Source organism: Salvelinus sp. IW2-2015, linkage group LG27, assembly GCF_002910315.2.
Source record: "Salvelinus sp. IW2-2015 linkage group LG27, ASM291031v2, whole genome shotgun sequence".
Taxonomy (NCBI): Eukaryota; Metazoa; Chordata; class Actinopteri; order Salmoniformes; family Salmonidae; genus Salvelinus; species Salvelinus sp. IW2-2015.
In genome coordinates, this window is record NC_036867.1 from 17369991 (window position 1) to 17385456 (window position 15466).

At 44.2% G+C, this 15466-nt stretch overlaps 1 protein-coding gene across 3 annotated transcripts in view; it reads right to left on the bottom strand.

Annotated features, from left to right (window-relative positions):
* LOC111953655 (disks large-associated protein 1) overlaps positions 1 to 15466 on the bottom strand; it is a 76052-nt gene that overhangs the window by 10599 nt on the left and 49987 nt on the right. For all 3 annotated transcript variants that reach the window (XM_023973064.3, XM_023973063.3, XM_023973065.2), the window contains exons 2-5: positions 11710 to 11918; positions 11379 to 11528; positions 11044 to 11126; positions 128 to 549 (exon numbers count right to left, since the gene is read on the bottom strand). In XM_023973064.3, coding sequence (XP_023828832.1) covers positions 128 to 549; positions 11044 to 11126; positions 11379 to 11528; positions 11710 to 11918 — 864 coding nt within the window. The remainder of the gene's footprint in view (positions 1 to 127; positions 550 to 11043; positions 11127 to 11378; positions 11529 to 11709; positions 11919 to 15466) is intronic.

Genomic DNA, 15466 nt, shown 5'->3' on the forward strand with positions numbered 1-15466 from the left:
ATAGAGAGAAGTGATTCTACTGACTCACTACCCCAATGCACCGCTTTTGCACCAGTTCGCACATATTCAGCTCAATGTTCATGGGTTGATGTTGTTTATGTACATGTACGTGTGTCGTCCCACTCACTCTCCTCCGGCAGCTCGTTCTCCATCTCGTCCTGCACCATCTGCCGGCACCAGCCCTCCATGCGCTCCATCTCGGCCTGAAGAAGCTTAAGGAACCACCTCCCGTCCCTGGAACACATCAACCCCCGTCCCCCCACCACCTCCATGGGGTCTTCCACCTGGTCCATCCAGGGGTCTGGCGGGGGCAGGATGGATGGGTCCAAACCCACCTCGCCGTACTCCTCCACGGTCAGGGCGTGGTAGTGGTTGCCTGAGCCCTGGATGGAGACGGTGGAGGTGGCGGCGTCCCGGGAGTACTGGCGGGGCATGGTGGCCGAGTGGCGTGTCACCATCTCTGGGGCGTCGACGGGACAGTAGTCAGGGTCGTCTAGGTCGGCTTGGACCGCCGTGGTCACACTGTTGGACCTGGTCATCCTGCGGTAACTGGAAAGAGAACCACAGATTAGAGATCAGAGTTAGTGGATGTGGGGTTAATAGAAGACATGCAGGCTTAGTATATCAACACAGATCCCAAATCAGATCGGACAGGTGTGGGGTGTTTGGGAGGGGTGTCATGGGGGCGTTTGGTCACCTGGCTGATTCAGAGGCGATGGAGCGTGGCCTCATCAGTCACCGTGCCCTGCTGTAGGGCTAAGTCTTAGAGATAACATACACCCACACTCAGGGCCCTGCTGTACAGCTTGGGGTGCAGCTTTTGATTTAGCTCGAGAGGCTTTGTGCCCCTGTAAGACTCCTCTTGCCAAGTCTCTCAGAGCAAAGTGCCAACACACAGCCACAAAGTCACACACTTGCACACAGATAACATCTTTTCAAAATACACAGATGGGCACATACGCACGCACACACACACAGACACACACACACACAATGTTAAAGAGAGAAGTGCCAACTAAATGTACAATTAGTGGACAGCCAGCAACCAGAGACACCAGCAGACTACAACAGGATACAAGATAAACAGATAAATGACAGAAAATCATTCACACGCTCTCTCTCTCTCACGCCATTTTTTACTACAGTTTACTATAGAATACTACAATACTTACTGTAGAATTCTGTAGTAAACTGTTGTATACTGTAGAATACTATACTACACCCTGTAGTATCCCTCGGTCATGTGTAATACTTAGTATAGAATGTTGTAGTATACTGTAGTAAATAACTTTTCAAAATACGCACACGGACGCACGCACACGCGGCTTGCCAGAGGAGGGGAGTGATAGAGAGAGAGGTACCAACTGAATGCACAATGAGTGGACAGCCAGCAACCAGAGACACCAGCAGACTACAACAGGATGCAAGATAAACACTAACATGTAGGGCAGTCAAATTCCACGTGTAGTAGGCCTGATTACTGGTCTGCGCATGCTCTGAGTACAAGGCTAGGGATGCCGTCTGGGCCGGCAGCCTTGCGAGGGTTAACCCGCTTAAATGTCTTACTCACGTCGGCCGTGGAGAAGGAGAGCCTATAGTCCTTTGTAGCGGGCCGCGTCGGGGGCACTGTGTTATCCTCAAAGCGGGCGAAGAAGGTGTTTAGTAAGTACGGAAGCAAGACGTCGGTGTCCGCGACGTGGCTGGTTTCCCCTTTGTAGTCCGTGATTGTCTGTAGACCTTGTCACATTCGTCTTGTGTCTTAGCCGTTGAATTGCGACTCCACTTTGTCTCTGTACTGACGTTTTGCCTGTTTGATTGCCTTACGGAGGGAATAACAACACTGCTGGTATTCGGACATGTTCCCAGTCACCTTGCCATGGTTAAATGCGGTGGTTCGCGCTTTAAGTTTTGCACGATGACTGCCATCTATCCACAGTTTCTGGTTTGGGTAGGTTTTAATAGTCACAGCGGGTACCATATCTCCTATACACTTCCTGATAAACTCAGTCACCGTATGCGTATATTCGTCAATGTTATTCTCAGAGGCTACCCGGAACTTATACCAGTCTGCGTGATTAAAACAATCTTGAAGCATGGATTCTGTTTGCTCAGACCAGCTTGAATAGACCTTAGCACGGGTACTTCCTGTTTGAGTTTCTGCCTACAGTACCGTGCAAAAGTATTCACCCCCTTGGCATTTTTCCTATTTTGTTTCATTACAAGCTGTTTTAAATGGAATTTTATTTAGATTTCAAGTAATGAACATACACAAAATAGTCCAAATTGGTGAAGTGAAATGGAAAAAATAACTTGTTTAAAAAAATTATACAAAATAAAAAACGGAAAAGTGGTGTGTGCATATGTATTTGCTATGAAGCCCCTAAATAAGACCTGGTGCAACCAATTACCTTCAGAAGTCACATAATTCATTAAATTAAGTCCACCTGTGTGCAATCAAAGTGTCACATGATCTCAGTATATATACACCTGTTCTGAAAGGCTCCAGAGTGTGCAACACCACTAAGCAAGGGGCACCACCAAGCAAGCGGCACTATGAAGACCAAGGAGCTCTCCAGACAGGTCAGGGACAAAGTTGTGGAGAATTACAGATCAGGGTTGGGTTATAAAAAAATATCAGAAACTTTGAACATCCCACAGAGCACCATTAAATCCATTATTTAAAAAATTGAAAGAATATGACACCACAACAAACCTGCCAAGAGAGGGCCGCCCACCAAAACTCACGGACCAGGCAAGGAGGGCATTAATCAGAGAGGCAACAAAGAGACCAAAGATAACCCTGAAGGAACTGCAAAGCTTCACAGCGGAGATTGGAGTATCTGTCCATAGGACCACTTTAAGCCGTACACTCCACAGAGCTGGGCTTTACGAAAGAGTGGCCAGAAAAAAAGCCATTGTTTAAAGAAAAAAATAAGCAAACACGTTTGGTGTTTGCTAAAAGGCATGTGGGAGACTCCCCAAACATATGGAAGAAGGTACTCTGGTCAGATGAGACTAAAATTGAGCTTTTTGGCCATCAAGGAAAACGCTATGTCTGGTGAAACCCCAACACCTCTCATCACCCCGAGAATACGATCCCCACAGTGAAGCATGGTGGCAGCATCATGCTGTTTGGATGTGTTTCATCGGCAGGGACTGGGAAACTGGTTAGAATTGAAGGAATGATGGATGATGCTAAATACAGGGAAATTCTTGAGGGAAACCTGTTTCAGTCTTCCACAGATTTGAGACTGGTACTGAGGTTCACCTTCCAGCAGGACAATGACCCTAAGCATACTGCTAAAACAACACTTGAGTGGTTTAAGGGGAAACATTTAAATGTCTTGGAATGGCCTAGTCAAAGCCCAGACCTCAATCCAATTGAGAATCTGTGGTATGACTTAAAGATTGCTGTACACCAGCGGAACCCATCCAACTTGAAGGAGCTGGAGCAGTTTTGCCTTGAAGAATGGGCAAAAATGCCAGTGGCTAGATGTGCCAAGCTTATAGAGACATAGGCCAAGATACTTGCAGCTGTAATTGCTGCAAAAGGTGGCTCTACAAAGTATTGTCTTTGGGGGGTGTATAGTTATGCACGCTCAAATGTTCTGTTTTTTTGTCTTATTTGTTGTTTGTTTCACAAAAAAAAAAAAATTGCATCTTCAAAGTGGTAGGCATGTTGTTTAAATCAAATGATACACCCCCCCCCAAAAATCTATTTTAATTCCAGGTTGTAAGGCAACAACTTAGGAAAAATTCCAAGGGGGTGAATACTTTCGCAAGCCACTGTATAGGAAGGGAGGAGCAAAATGGAGTTGTGATCAGATTTGCCGAAGGGAGGGCGGAGAAGGTCCTTGTAGGCATTTCAAAAAGTTGAGTAGCAGTGGTCCAATGTTTTACCAGCGCGAGTACTACAGTCGATGTGCTGATAGAACTTGGTAGTGTTTGGTAGTGTTTTCCTCAAATTTGCTGTTAAAATCCACAGCTACAATAAATGCAGCCTCAGGATATGTGGTTTCCAGTTTGCATAAAGTCCATTATAGTTCTTTGAGGGCCGCCGTGATATCGGCTTGAGGGGGAATATACACGGCTGTGACTATAACCGAAGAGAATTCTCTTGGGAGGTAATACGGTCGGCATTTGATTGTGAGGTATTCTAGGTCTGGTGAACAAAAGGACTTGAGTTTCTGTATGTTATCACAATCACACCATGAGTAGTTAATCATGAAACATACACCATCGCCCTTCTCCTTCCTGGAGAGATCTTTATTCCTGTCAACGCGATGAACTAAGAGCCTAACTGGCTGCACGGACTCAGACAGAATATCCTGAGAGAGCCATGTTTCCGTGAAACAGAGTATGTTACAATCCCTGATGTCTCTCTGGAAGGAGAGCCTTGCCCTGAGCTCGTTTACTTTATTATCCAGAGACTGAACAGTAGCGAGTAATATACTCGGAAGCGGTGGATGGTGTGCATGCCTCCTGAGTCAGACTAGAAGTCCACTCCGAATACCTCTTCTCCGCCGGCGGTGTCTTGGAGCAGGCTCTGGAATAAGTTCAATTGCCCGAACAAAGTATCCAATTCGGGAAAGTTGTATTCCTGGTCATAATGCTGGTGAGTTTCCGCCGCTGTGATATCCCAAAGTTATTTCCGGCTGTGTGTAATAACACCCCAAAAAATTCTGGCCTAATAATGTAAGAAATAACACACCAAAAAAACAAAAATTCTGCTAAGTTTCTTAGGAGCCAGAAGCAGAGCTGCCATATCTGTCTGCACCATCTTACTCCATCTTCAAGTGCTTGTCAAATTGTGAATGAGAGACTGATGAAAAATATACAGTCTGCGCAAAAAAACTAAACAAAGCAACTTTTTTCAAATCATCATTAGAGTCGCATCATGCAGCCTTACAAAGTATTAAAAATCAAAATATATAGCCCAACGTTTGTAGAACAGCTAAAGTTACATTAACAACTCTAAATTAAGCATTTAGGAATACCTATTTCTTTATTAACCATACGTGCGCACCTCAAATCGCTTGGAGAGAAATATCCTTTCTATTTTATTCAGCTTTGTTCAATTGTATTCTTCATACTATAAAATAATGCCACGGAATTCTAAGCAAATCTTGTCTGCTAAATGAACTAGTGTAGCCCACAGCCATATGGCATAGCCAGATCAGGACCTAACATAAGGACAACTCAGAGTATGCTATCCTGTTCTTCTGAAATAGACAACATTTTCTTCATATCATGTCTCTTTAAACCTGTCTAAAATAAATAATGGATGTATTGTGAATGTGTAGGTTATATTTCATGAATTTATTAGATTATGTAGATGTTCCAAAGGTCTGCATCAGTGGCTTGTAGGCTATGTGTAGAGCCAGGAGATGCTAAATATGTAGATGTTCATTTCCTGTCAATTACCGTGAGACCGGCAATTATTTACTTGACAATCACCGGTTGACAAAATGTTGTGACCGCCACAGCCCTACCAACATGAATGACAGAAAATCATTCTCTCGCTCTCTCTCTCTGACATGACCTGCCCACAGGGTGACGACACACACACAGACCCTGAAGTCGCTCCATCCATCAGCCTCACCCCATCCCCGGCCAGTCCCTCCCCCTCCACTTCACCCATTTATCTATACCTCCTCTGCTCCATTAATCTCCCTTCTTTCATGAACAGAGAGCAAGAGGGGGAGAGGAACGGGAGAGAACAAACACACTCACAGTGGAGGGCTACCAGCGCCTGTGTCTGTGTGTGTGTGTGTGTGTGCTCGCAGGAGTTAAAGAGTAACTGTGCTCTGATCAGGTGTGTAGTCATAATGATCTCAGGCTGCTTAATAGCAGCTCCCTCCTAGCAACTTCCTGTCTGTGTCAGGGCAGAGAGGGGCCAAACACAAGCCAGACTGACTCAAGAGAGAGAGAAAGAGAGATAGAGAGGGGGGGTGGAGTAGGGAAAGAGATGAGGGAGTGACAGGGACAGAGAAAAAAGAGCGCGAGAAGGAAGCGAGAGAGAGAGAGAGCGAGGGGGGAGAGAGAGAGAGAAGGGAGAGACAAAAGCAACAGAGGTTATTTTTACATTTCAGTCAGGTGGAGTCCTTCACAGGGCCTTGTAAATGACTTCAGTGGTTAAGGGAGGCCTGTTCTGCTCTGTTGTGCTCTGCTCTGTTGTGCTCGGTTCTGCTCTGCGCTGCTCTGTTCTGCTCTGTTCTGCTCCGCTCGCCAACTGGGGGAAAAGCTGCTCCAAGACTGGATGACTGTCAGTCTGGATTGTGGCTACTGTATTGTTTTCTTCTCTTAGCTCCTAGTTTGTTCTGGGCTAATTCTGGAGAAGGCCAATCCCAGTTTTGGGTCAAAACGTAAAATGCTCAGCACTAAGAACTGAAACGCATCAGTAGGAGGGATCACTAGGAGTCCCAGGCATATTAATGAATCCTGCATGTCCTGTGTGTATCCCAAATGGCACCTTTTTATAGTGCACTACTTTTGACCAGAGCCTTTTGAACAGAGATCAATGGGTCCTGGTCAAAAGTAGTGCACTACGTAGGGAATAGGGTTCCATTAGAGTCGGAGTCCATTTCTCTGTCCATTTGTCCTCTTTGACAGGACCATAAAGCAGTAGAAGGTCTGAGTGTCTCTGACTTTTCAAGGCGGTCAAAGTGGGTTGAGGACGATATGATTTGAAAACTAGGACCACTATAGACCATGAACACACCCACATTCCATGTTACCAGTGACTGCACTGGACTGCACTGTGGAGACAAAAATCCAACCTTCACCTACCCCATTTGCTGCCATGATTTGACCATATGGAATGTGTGGGGTCATGACATAAGTCGAAACATCTCTGCAGAGTAGTTGCTGTTTGAATGAGGATTTGAAGTTAGATTGAAATTGGTAGTGTTGTATTCAGCGGTGTTAAGTACTTAAGTAATATAATTTTAAAGTACTACTTAAGTAGTTTTTAGGGGTATCTGTACTTTACTATTTATATTTTTGACAACTTTTATTTTTACTCCACTACATTCTTAAAGAAAATAATGTACGGTGCATTCGGGAAAGTATTCAGACCCCTTGACTTTTTACACATTTTATTACGTTACACTCTTATTCAGTGGTGGGAAAAGTACCCAATTGTCATACTTGAGTAAAACTAAAGATACTTTAATAGAAAATGACTCAAGTAAAAGTCACCCAGTGAAATACTACTTGAGTAGAAGTCTAAAAGTATTTGGTTTTAAATGTACCTAAGTATAAAAAGTAAAAGTATAAATAATTTCTAATTCCTTATATTAAGCAAACCAGATGGCACCATTTTCTTTTAATTTTTCAATTTACGGATAGCCATGGGCACACTTTGTTTAAAAACAAAGCATGTGTGTTTAGTGAGTCCGCCAGATCAGAGGCAGTAGGGATGACAAGGGATGTTCTATTGATAAGTGTGTGCATTTCACAATTTTCTTGTTCTGCTAAGCATTCAAAATGTAACAAGTACTTTTGGGTGTCAGGGAAAATGTATGGAGTAAAATGTACATTATTTTATTTAGGAATGTAGTGAAGTAAAAGTAGTCAAAAATATAAATGGGAAAGAATAGACACCCCAAAAAACAACTTAAGTAGTACTTTAAAGTATTTTTACTTAAGCACTTTAAACCACTGGCCTTATTCTAAAATTGATGAAATGAAGAAAAAAAAATCCTCAGCAAACAATAGTCCATAATGACAAAGCAAAAACAGGTTTTTAGAATTTTTGCAAATGTATAAAAAAATATATAAAAAAATATCACATTTACTTTAGTATTTAGACCCTTTAATCAGTACTTTGTTGAAGCACCTTTGGCAGCATTTACAGCCTCGAGTCTTCTTGGGTATGACACTACAAGCTTGGCACACCTGTATTTGGGGAGTTTCTCACATTCATCTCTGCAGAGCGTTGCTGCACAGCTATTTTCAGGTCTCTCCAGAGATCGGGTTCAAGTCCAGGCTCTGGCTGGGCCACAAAGACATTCAAAGACTTGTCCCAAAGCCACTCCTGTGTTGTCTTGGCTGTGTGTTTAGGGTTGTTGTCCTGTTAGAAGGTGAACCTTCGCCCCCAGTCTAAGTTCTGAGCGCTCTGGAGCAGGTTTTCATCAATGGTCTCTCTGTATGTCGCTCCGTTCATCTTTCCTTTGATCCTGACTAGTCTCCCAGTCCTTGCCACTGAAAAATATCCCCACAGCATGATGCTGCCACCACCATGGTTCACCGTAGGGATGGTGCCAGGTTTCCTCCAGACGTGACGTTTGGCATTCAGGCCAAAGAGTTCAACCTTGGTTTCATCAGACCAGAGAATGTTGTTTCTCATGGTCTGAGAGTCTTTTAGGTGCCTTTTGGCAAACTCCAAGTGGGCTGTTGTGCTATGGAGCTCTGTCAGAGTGACCATCGGGTTCTTGGTCACCTCCCTGACCAAGGCCCTTCTCCCGCTATTGCTCAGTTTGGCCAGGCGGCCAGCTTTAGGAAAGGTTTAGGTGGTTCCAAAATTCTTCCATTTAAGAATGATGGGGGCCACTGTGTTCTTGGGGACCTTCAATGCTACAGAATTGATTGTATCCTTCCCCAGATCTGTGCCTCGACACAATACTGTCTCTGAGCTCTATGGACAATTCCTTCGACCTCAAGGCTTGGTTGTTGATCTGACATGCACTGTCAACTGTGGGACCTTATATAGACAGGTGTGTGCCTTTCCAAATCATGTACAATCAATTTAATTTACCACAGGTCGACTCCAATCAAGTTGTAGAAACATCTCAAGGATGATCAATGGAAACAGGATGCACCTGAGCTCAATTTCGAGTCTCATAGCAAAGGGTCTGAATACTTATGTAAATAAGGTATTTCTGTTTTTTATTCATAATACATTTGCTAACATTTCTAAAACACTGTTTTTGCTTTGTCATTATGGGGTAGTGTGTGTAGATTGATGAGGAAAACAAAATATTTAATCAATTTTAGAATAAGGCTATTATGTGGAAATGTGGGAAAAGGGAAGGGGTCTGACTACTTTCTGAATGCACTGTACTTTCTACTCCATACATTTTCCCTGACACCAAAAAATACTCAATACATTTTGAGTACTTAGCAGGACAGGAAAATTGTCCAATTCACACACTTATCAAGAGAACATCCCTGGTCATCCCTACTGTCTCTGACCTGGCAAACTCACTAAAAACACATGCTTCATTTGTAAATTATGTCTGAATGTTGGAGTGGGAGGGGGGGGGGGGGCTACCCCACCATAAAAATAAGAACATTGTGTCATCTAGTTTGCTAGAAAGGAATCTGAAAATATTCATACTTTTATCTTTGATAATTAAGTATTTTTAACAATTACGTCTACTTCTAATACTTACACATACATAAAAACAAATGTAGACTTTTACTCAAGTAGTATTTTACTGGGTGACATTTACTTGAGTCATTTTGTCTGAGTTGTCTGAGCAGACAGCTGACAGATGTCTTGAAAAGGCAGCCAGGTTGTTTGTAGTGTTCCTCTCTTTTTACTGCTCTCCTCCACTCCCTCTCAGTTTGGCAGGCTTAAGCCCAGTTCAAACACTGAGGTGAGGTTATGACCCCCCCCCCCCCCCCCCCCCCCCCCCCACACACACACACCTTTTCAGTCAGTCGGGTAGGGCCACAGAAGTGATGCACTCTCACCGTCTGGGAATCTAGTGTATAAGGGGCACTCTACCCAGACCATGACCTCCCAGAACGGACCTGCTGCGACACACACAGACACACGCACTCAAATTCAAACATGCACCAAGGGAAGGCACATGTGTGACATTAAACCCCAGAGCCACTTGACTAGTGGAAGTGTCTACAGGAGTTAATGTTTGCCTTGGCTGCTTGGAGATGTGCCTCCTTTTCAATGCTGGCTAGTCAGCTGAGGAAAGCTCTTTGAGGAAAAACTCCAGATTACTTTGACCCAATTGGCACCCTATTCTTTATGTTGTGCACTACTTTTGACCAGGGCAAATACGCCCAGCCATAGGTCTCTGGTCAAATGCAGTGTACTATAGGTAATAGGGTGCCATTTGGTACACAGACCAGATTTCTGCATCTGACTCTGAAACTGCAGTCCTGTACATGACCTTGGTAGGTTGAGACTGGGCTCTTTGATTCCTAACCATGTTCTGTGTACAGTATGAAATCAGATTACTGCGTCTAGTACAGTCTCTAAATTGGTCATCTCCCCTCAGCTCTGACTAACAGAGGGGTTACTGTGGTAAGTGGATGGGAGTTACGCAGGCAGACACACTGACACATAACTGCCTGCTGTGTAGACATATTTTCACACAACTCCAGGAACCAGGAACGTTCCCTGACTTCCTGCCTATGCAAATGCTCCTTGTATAAGTCAGTCAGGGGCCAGGGCAGTTGTCCAATGAGGTGGTCAATAGGCATGCTATAGGGGCTTTAGTATAAGGGTTTAGGGGGAGATAGGGGACCTATAGGAACTGTTACGTGTAGGGCAGGAAAAGGGGGAGTTGGGGTTGTACATGACCATGTACTGAAAAGAACAGGACACTGACAACCCCCCCCCCCCCCCCCCCCCCCCCKAAGRGGCCTSGCCACATCACKAATACTGCTGCAACAGATGGCTGTCAACTAACTGCCCCCACTCCCTTCCTATCCCCTCCCTCCAACACATCCTACACTTCCCCAGCTGTCACTGCATGCATGGGCCCCCTAGTCAAGGGGCTCTGATGCCCAAACTCCTCCGAGCTGGGGGCAGCTGTTGTGAAGTGAGGTGTGGGGTGGGATGGTGGACCCGACAGCCTACAGTCAACTAGGCCCAACCCGAAGGTACACATTTATATCCATACAGCTCTCAGGCCTGAGGGGGGAGTGTCAGAGAGAGGTGCCAACTGCACAATGAGTGGACAGTCAGCTAGCAGAGACACCAGCAGACTGCAACAGGATACAAGATAAACACTAACATGAATGGCAGAAAATCATTCACACGCTCCTGCTTTCTTTTTCTCTCTCGCTTCTCACCATCTCTCCTCTTCCACCTGGATGCCTACTGACTGGAACTTGGAGTGCTCCTCTGTCCCCCCAACCTCCTCTGGTCCATCCACCTGCAACCGTACACAGATTTTTTCGTTGTTGTATTTTTATATAAACTAAATTTTTACAGGTAAGAATTAATCATCTCTCCTGCACAGACTATGTAAACATAAATGGTAGAATCTGATCAAATTACACAAGATTTTAGTTCTGGTTTAACCGAGATAAGTCAATTAAGAACAGACCACAGGTCAGTGTGTGGTCAGCATGTGGTCATTGTTTGGTCAATACGGTCATAGGCATATCTGTGTCTGTTCTCTGACCTGTATCCCTATGGAGAGGCACTTCCGGAGGGTGTCTCTCTTGCTGTCGGTGGAGGCAATGTTGGTGGCGGTGATGGTGCTGTTGGTGACATGCTGGCTGGCTGGGCCGTGGACCTGGGCATTAGCTGCCTCGATAGCTGCCGTCAGGGCCTTTATAATAATAATAAAATAAACAATCAAATATGTTAAAAAAAAAGTGTTTATCTTTTTAATGATTTGACAAAAACACAAATTGACACTGATAAAATCACAAATTTCAAAACAGATTATTGACATAACGTTAAGTTTTATAATATTTTCAGAATACACAATATACTTTATTATATTATACCTTCATACTGTCGATGCTCTCTCTGGAGTTGGACAGGCCGGGCTGGGAGGTGCTGATGTGGGTCCGGGGGCCTGACCCCCCGTCCATGTAGGCGTCCTGGGCCGACTCGGTGCTGCTCTGGGCCGTGATGGAGATAAAGGGCTTGGGCGGGGTTGTGCGCGGCGGTACCGGCGGAGGCATCTTCTTGTACGTGGTGATGCATGATGACACTGAGGAGGGGGACAGGAGGGGGAAAACCTGGTTAGAAAAAGCTACACAATATACAGAGAAAACTACAAAATTATGGAGAAAATATATTGATGACACTGCAGCGGGGAAATGGGAAAAACTGGTTAAAAATCTACAAAAACTACAGAGGAAACTACAAAATTATGAAAACCAAAAAATTTCAGTGCAGAGGAAATGTGGGGGAAAATTATTAGAAAAAAACGAGAACAAATATAAAAAATTAAAAAAAACTACCTTTTTATGTTGCATTTTTGCAAGTACGTACAGTACAGTAGTAACCTCATCCCCAGGCTATTGCGCACAGCGCACTTAAGCCTGTGATGTAAACTATTCAAAGTTGGCCTTTATTTTTTATTACCTTTATTTAACTAGGCAAGTCAGTTAAGAACAAATTCTTATTTACAATGATGGCCTACCCCAGCCAAACCCGGATGACACTGGGTCAATTGTGGACCGCCCTATGGGACTCCCAATCATGGCCGGATGTGATGCAGCCTGGATTTGAACCAGGTACTGCAGTGATGCCTCTTGCACTGAGATGCGAGGCGTTGGGGAGGGTTAGGGGGAAGGTGTTGTGGGAGATGATTGGTTGGTAGATTAAGCCAATGCCTATGCGCCGGGAGTTTCTCCCGGTCTTTTTGTATTAGCTAAGGAAGGCCATGTTTGAGCAGAAGCTTTTGGGCAAAAGTGCCTGTGAACGAGATTAAGTACAGTAGTGACTGTAGTTCACAGGGCGATTAGCTAGGTTTGCTGTCAAATTAACAAGTAGTGTAGAATCTAGATTAGGAGCATCTTCAACAAAGCTTAGTTAAACGTCTAAAAAGGTTTGTCCGTTGGTCACTTCACTTGAACTACGGATCTAGTCTATTGTGGCTGAAAGCTGCCATCCTGATCTCCTCTATTGCCTGACCTCCTTTACGTAATCATAACAGGCCAACTGCATGTGTGTGTGTGTGTGTGTGTGTGTGTGTGTGTGTGTGTGTGTGTGTGTGTGTGTGTGTGTGTGTGTGTGTGTGTGTGTGTGTGTGTGTGTGTGTGTGTGTGTGTGTGTGTGTGTGTGTGCGTGTCTATAAACAAAGACGTGTACTGAGTAATGAGGTAGGGTGTCACTGCAAACAAGCCCTAACGCAAAGATCAATTCTCAAACAAACAAGATCCACAAATTCATTCACACTCATACATACATCAGTTCTCTCTCTCTCGCTCTCTCGCTCTCTCTCTCTCAGTGAGTGCCATCTCCTATTACAGCGACAGGTTGGCAGTTATGCAGGCCCTGGTCTCACAAGTGTGCAGGGAGTCCACACAGAGCACATCAAATGGCACCTATACAGTGCAAAAATACTTTCAACCAGGCCCTGGTCAAAATAGTGCACTTGGTCAAAAGTAGTGCACTAGGGGATAGGGTTCCCACACAATATTTCCAAGGCACTAAACACAGAACATAACACCACAGAACATAGCAGCGTTATGCCTTTGATTTCTCCTCCACATGTCCCCATCAGAACTAGGTTATTGGCTGACTCCTGTCCCAGAAACTAGGACAGTGAGTGAATTTCCTGGATCCCTTTAATCCCTGAAAAAGACAAACATCCTACAGCGTACGGTGGGAGCAGCATACAGTGCCCATTGTCTGCCAAACCCTGAGTGCGGAGCACGGAGTGTGTGTGTTTGTGTGTGTGCGTGAGTGCCGTGTCGAAAACCATTAGATAAAATGTTTATGTGGGCCCTCCCCACTGCTCTTGACAGCTACATTACCGCAGCAAAGGTTTAGAGGGTTGCCTGGCTGGCGGGCTGGCTGCCTTAAAGCCTCCCGTCAAGACCACAATTGAATTCATCCTCAAAGGCAGCCATGAGTCTGTACAGTCAAGTTTTGACAAGTTCAGATAAGGATGCTTACATTAATAAGATTGTATTTTGATTAGATCATTGTAGCTAACAGGAAGAGTTGCCAAAGACTTCGTTACCAGGTGTTAGCTAACGCTGTACTACTTGTTCAAGAAAATAAGTAGCACAATTTATATATTAAGAAAAATACATAGTTTTTTTGTGCCATCCAGTTAAAGTTGTAACAGTGCAGCACAGCCTTAAGCCACCCTGTGGGAAAGCATCCTACACTCAAAAAAATGCTGGCTTAAAAACAACCCAATTTAGGTCAATATTGGACAGAACACACTTTATTTTGACCCAGCCACTTGAGTCACTTATGCTATTTTGTCAACTAATTGGGTCTTTAACCAATCACATCAAATGACCAATTAGTGAAAATAATATTAGAATTGGGCTTCCTATGTGAACGCAGCCTTAGCTGGGTTGTTGGGTTATCGATGCTGGGTAATCGAGCTACCAGGTCAGATCAGAAGACTGGAGGCGTGGCTTAGTAGGGGTGTGGCTTTCAAATAGTTATTTTTGGCCACCCATGAAAGTAAATGTCATTCCGGTTTATAATGTGTTCTATTGCCATCACATATTTGTAGCTTTTACAAGATTATGAGTTTCTCAGGTGCCTTTGTATATCCCATTGTTGGGAGAGTTACCACTTAAAATAATATTACAAAAATGTTATTAAGTATATATATTAATATACGTGCAAAAATATTGAAGGGACATTTTAATAAAATTTAAACAACAAAGTGGTGACCATCCCAACATTGAAATATGCAAAGGCATTAAAGCTTCAAACATATCAGTGATTAACCTTAACATGTGATCACAACAGAACAGATGAACTTGAATTACATTTACTCTCATGGGTGGCCAAAAAGAACTATTTGAATGCCACACTCCTACTAATCCATGCCTCCAGTCTTCAAAGAAAACAACCCAACTAAGTGGGTCAAAATAACCCAATGTGTGTTCTGTCCACTATTTACCCAGCGCTGGGTTGTTTTCAACCCAGTTCTGATGTTTTGCAGATGTCTCTATAGGTCTATGATTGAAACACTGCTAATCTCTACAAAGGTCACTGAGTACAGACCAGTAAGTATAAGCACCCACCCACACTGTCTGTGTTCCAAATGGCACCCTAATCCCTTTATAGTGCACTACTTTTGACCGGGGCCCATAGGACCAGCTCATTGGGCTCTGGTCAAAAGTAGTGTGCTATAAAGGGAATAGGCTGCCATTTGGTACACACACACTGACTGACACAGATAGAGAGAGAGGCTATGGTCTTGGCCTTGCCAGGCGAATAGGGAGCAGAAGTTCAGGGGATTGAATGTCAGTCTTTTTGAAGCTCTATCGCCTGCAGTCATAATACACACACACACACACACAACAACACACACACACACACACACACACACACACACACACACACACACACACACACACACACACACACACACACACACACACAACCACACACACACACACACACACACACACACACACACCACACACACACCCACACAACACACACAACACAAGTCTTGTACAGCTAACCTTGTTGGGACAACAATTCAGTCCATTCAAAATCCTATTTCCCCTAACCCATAACCCATAACGTAACCCTAACCTTAACCCTAACCCC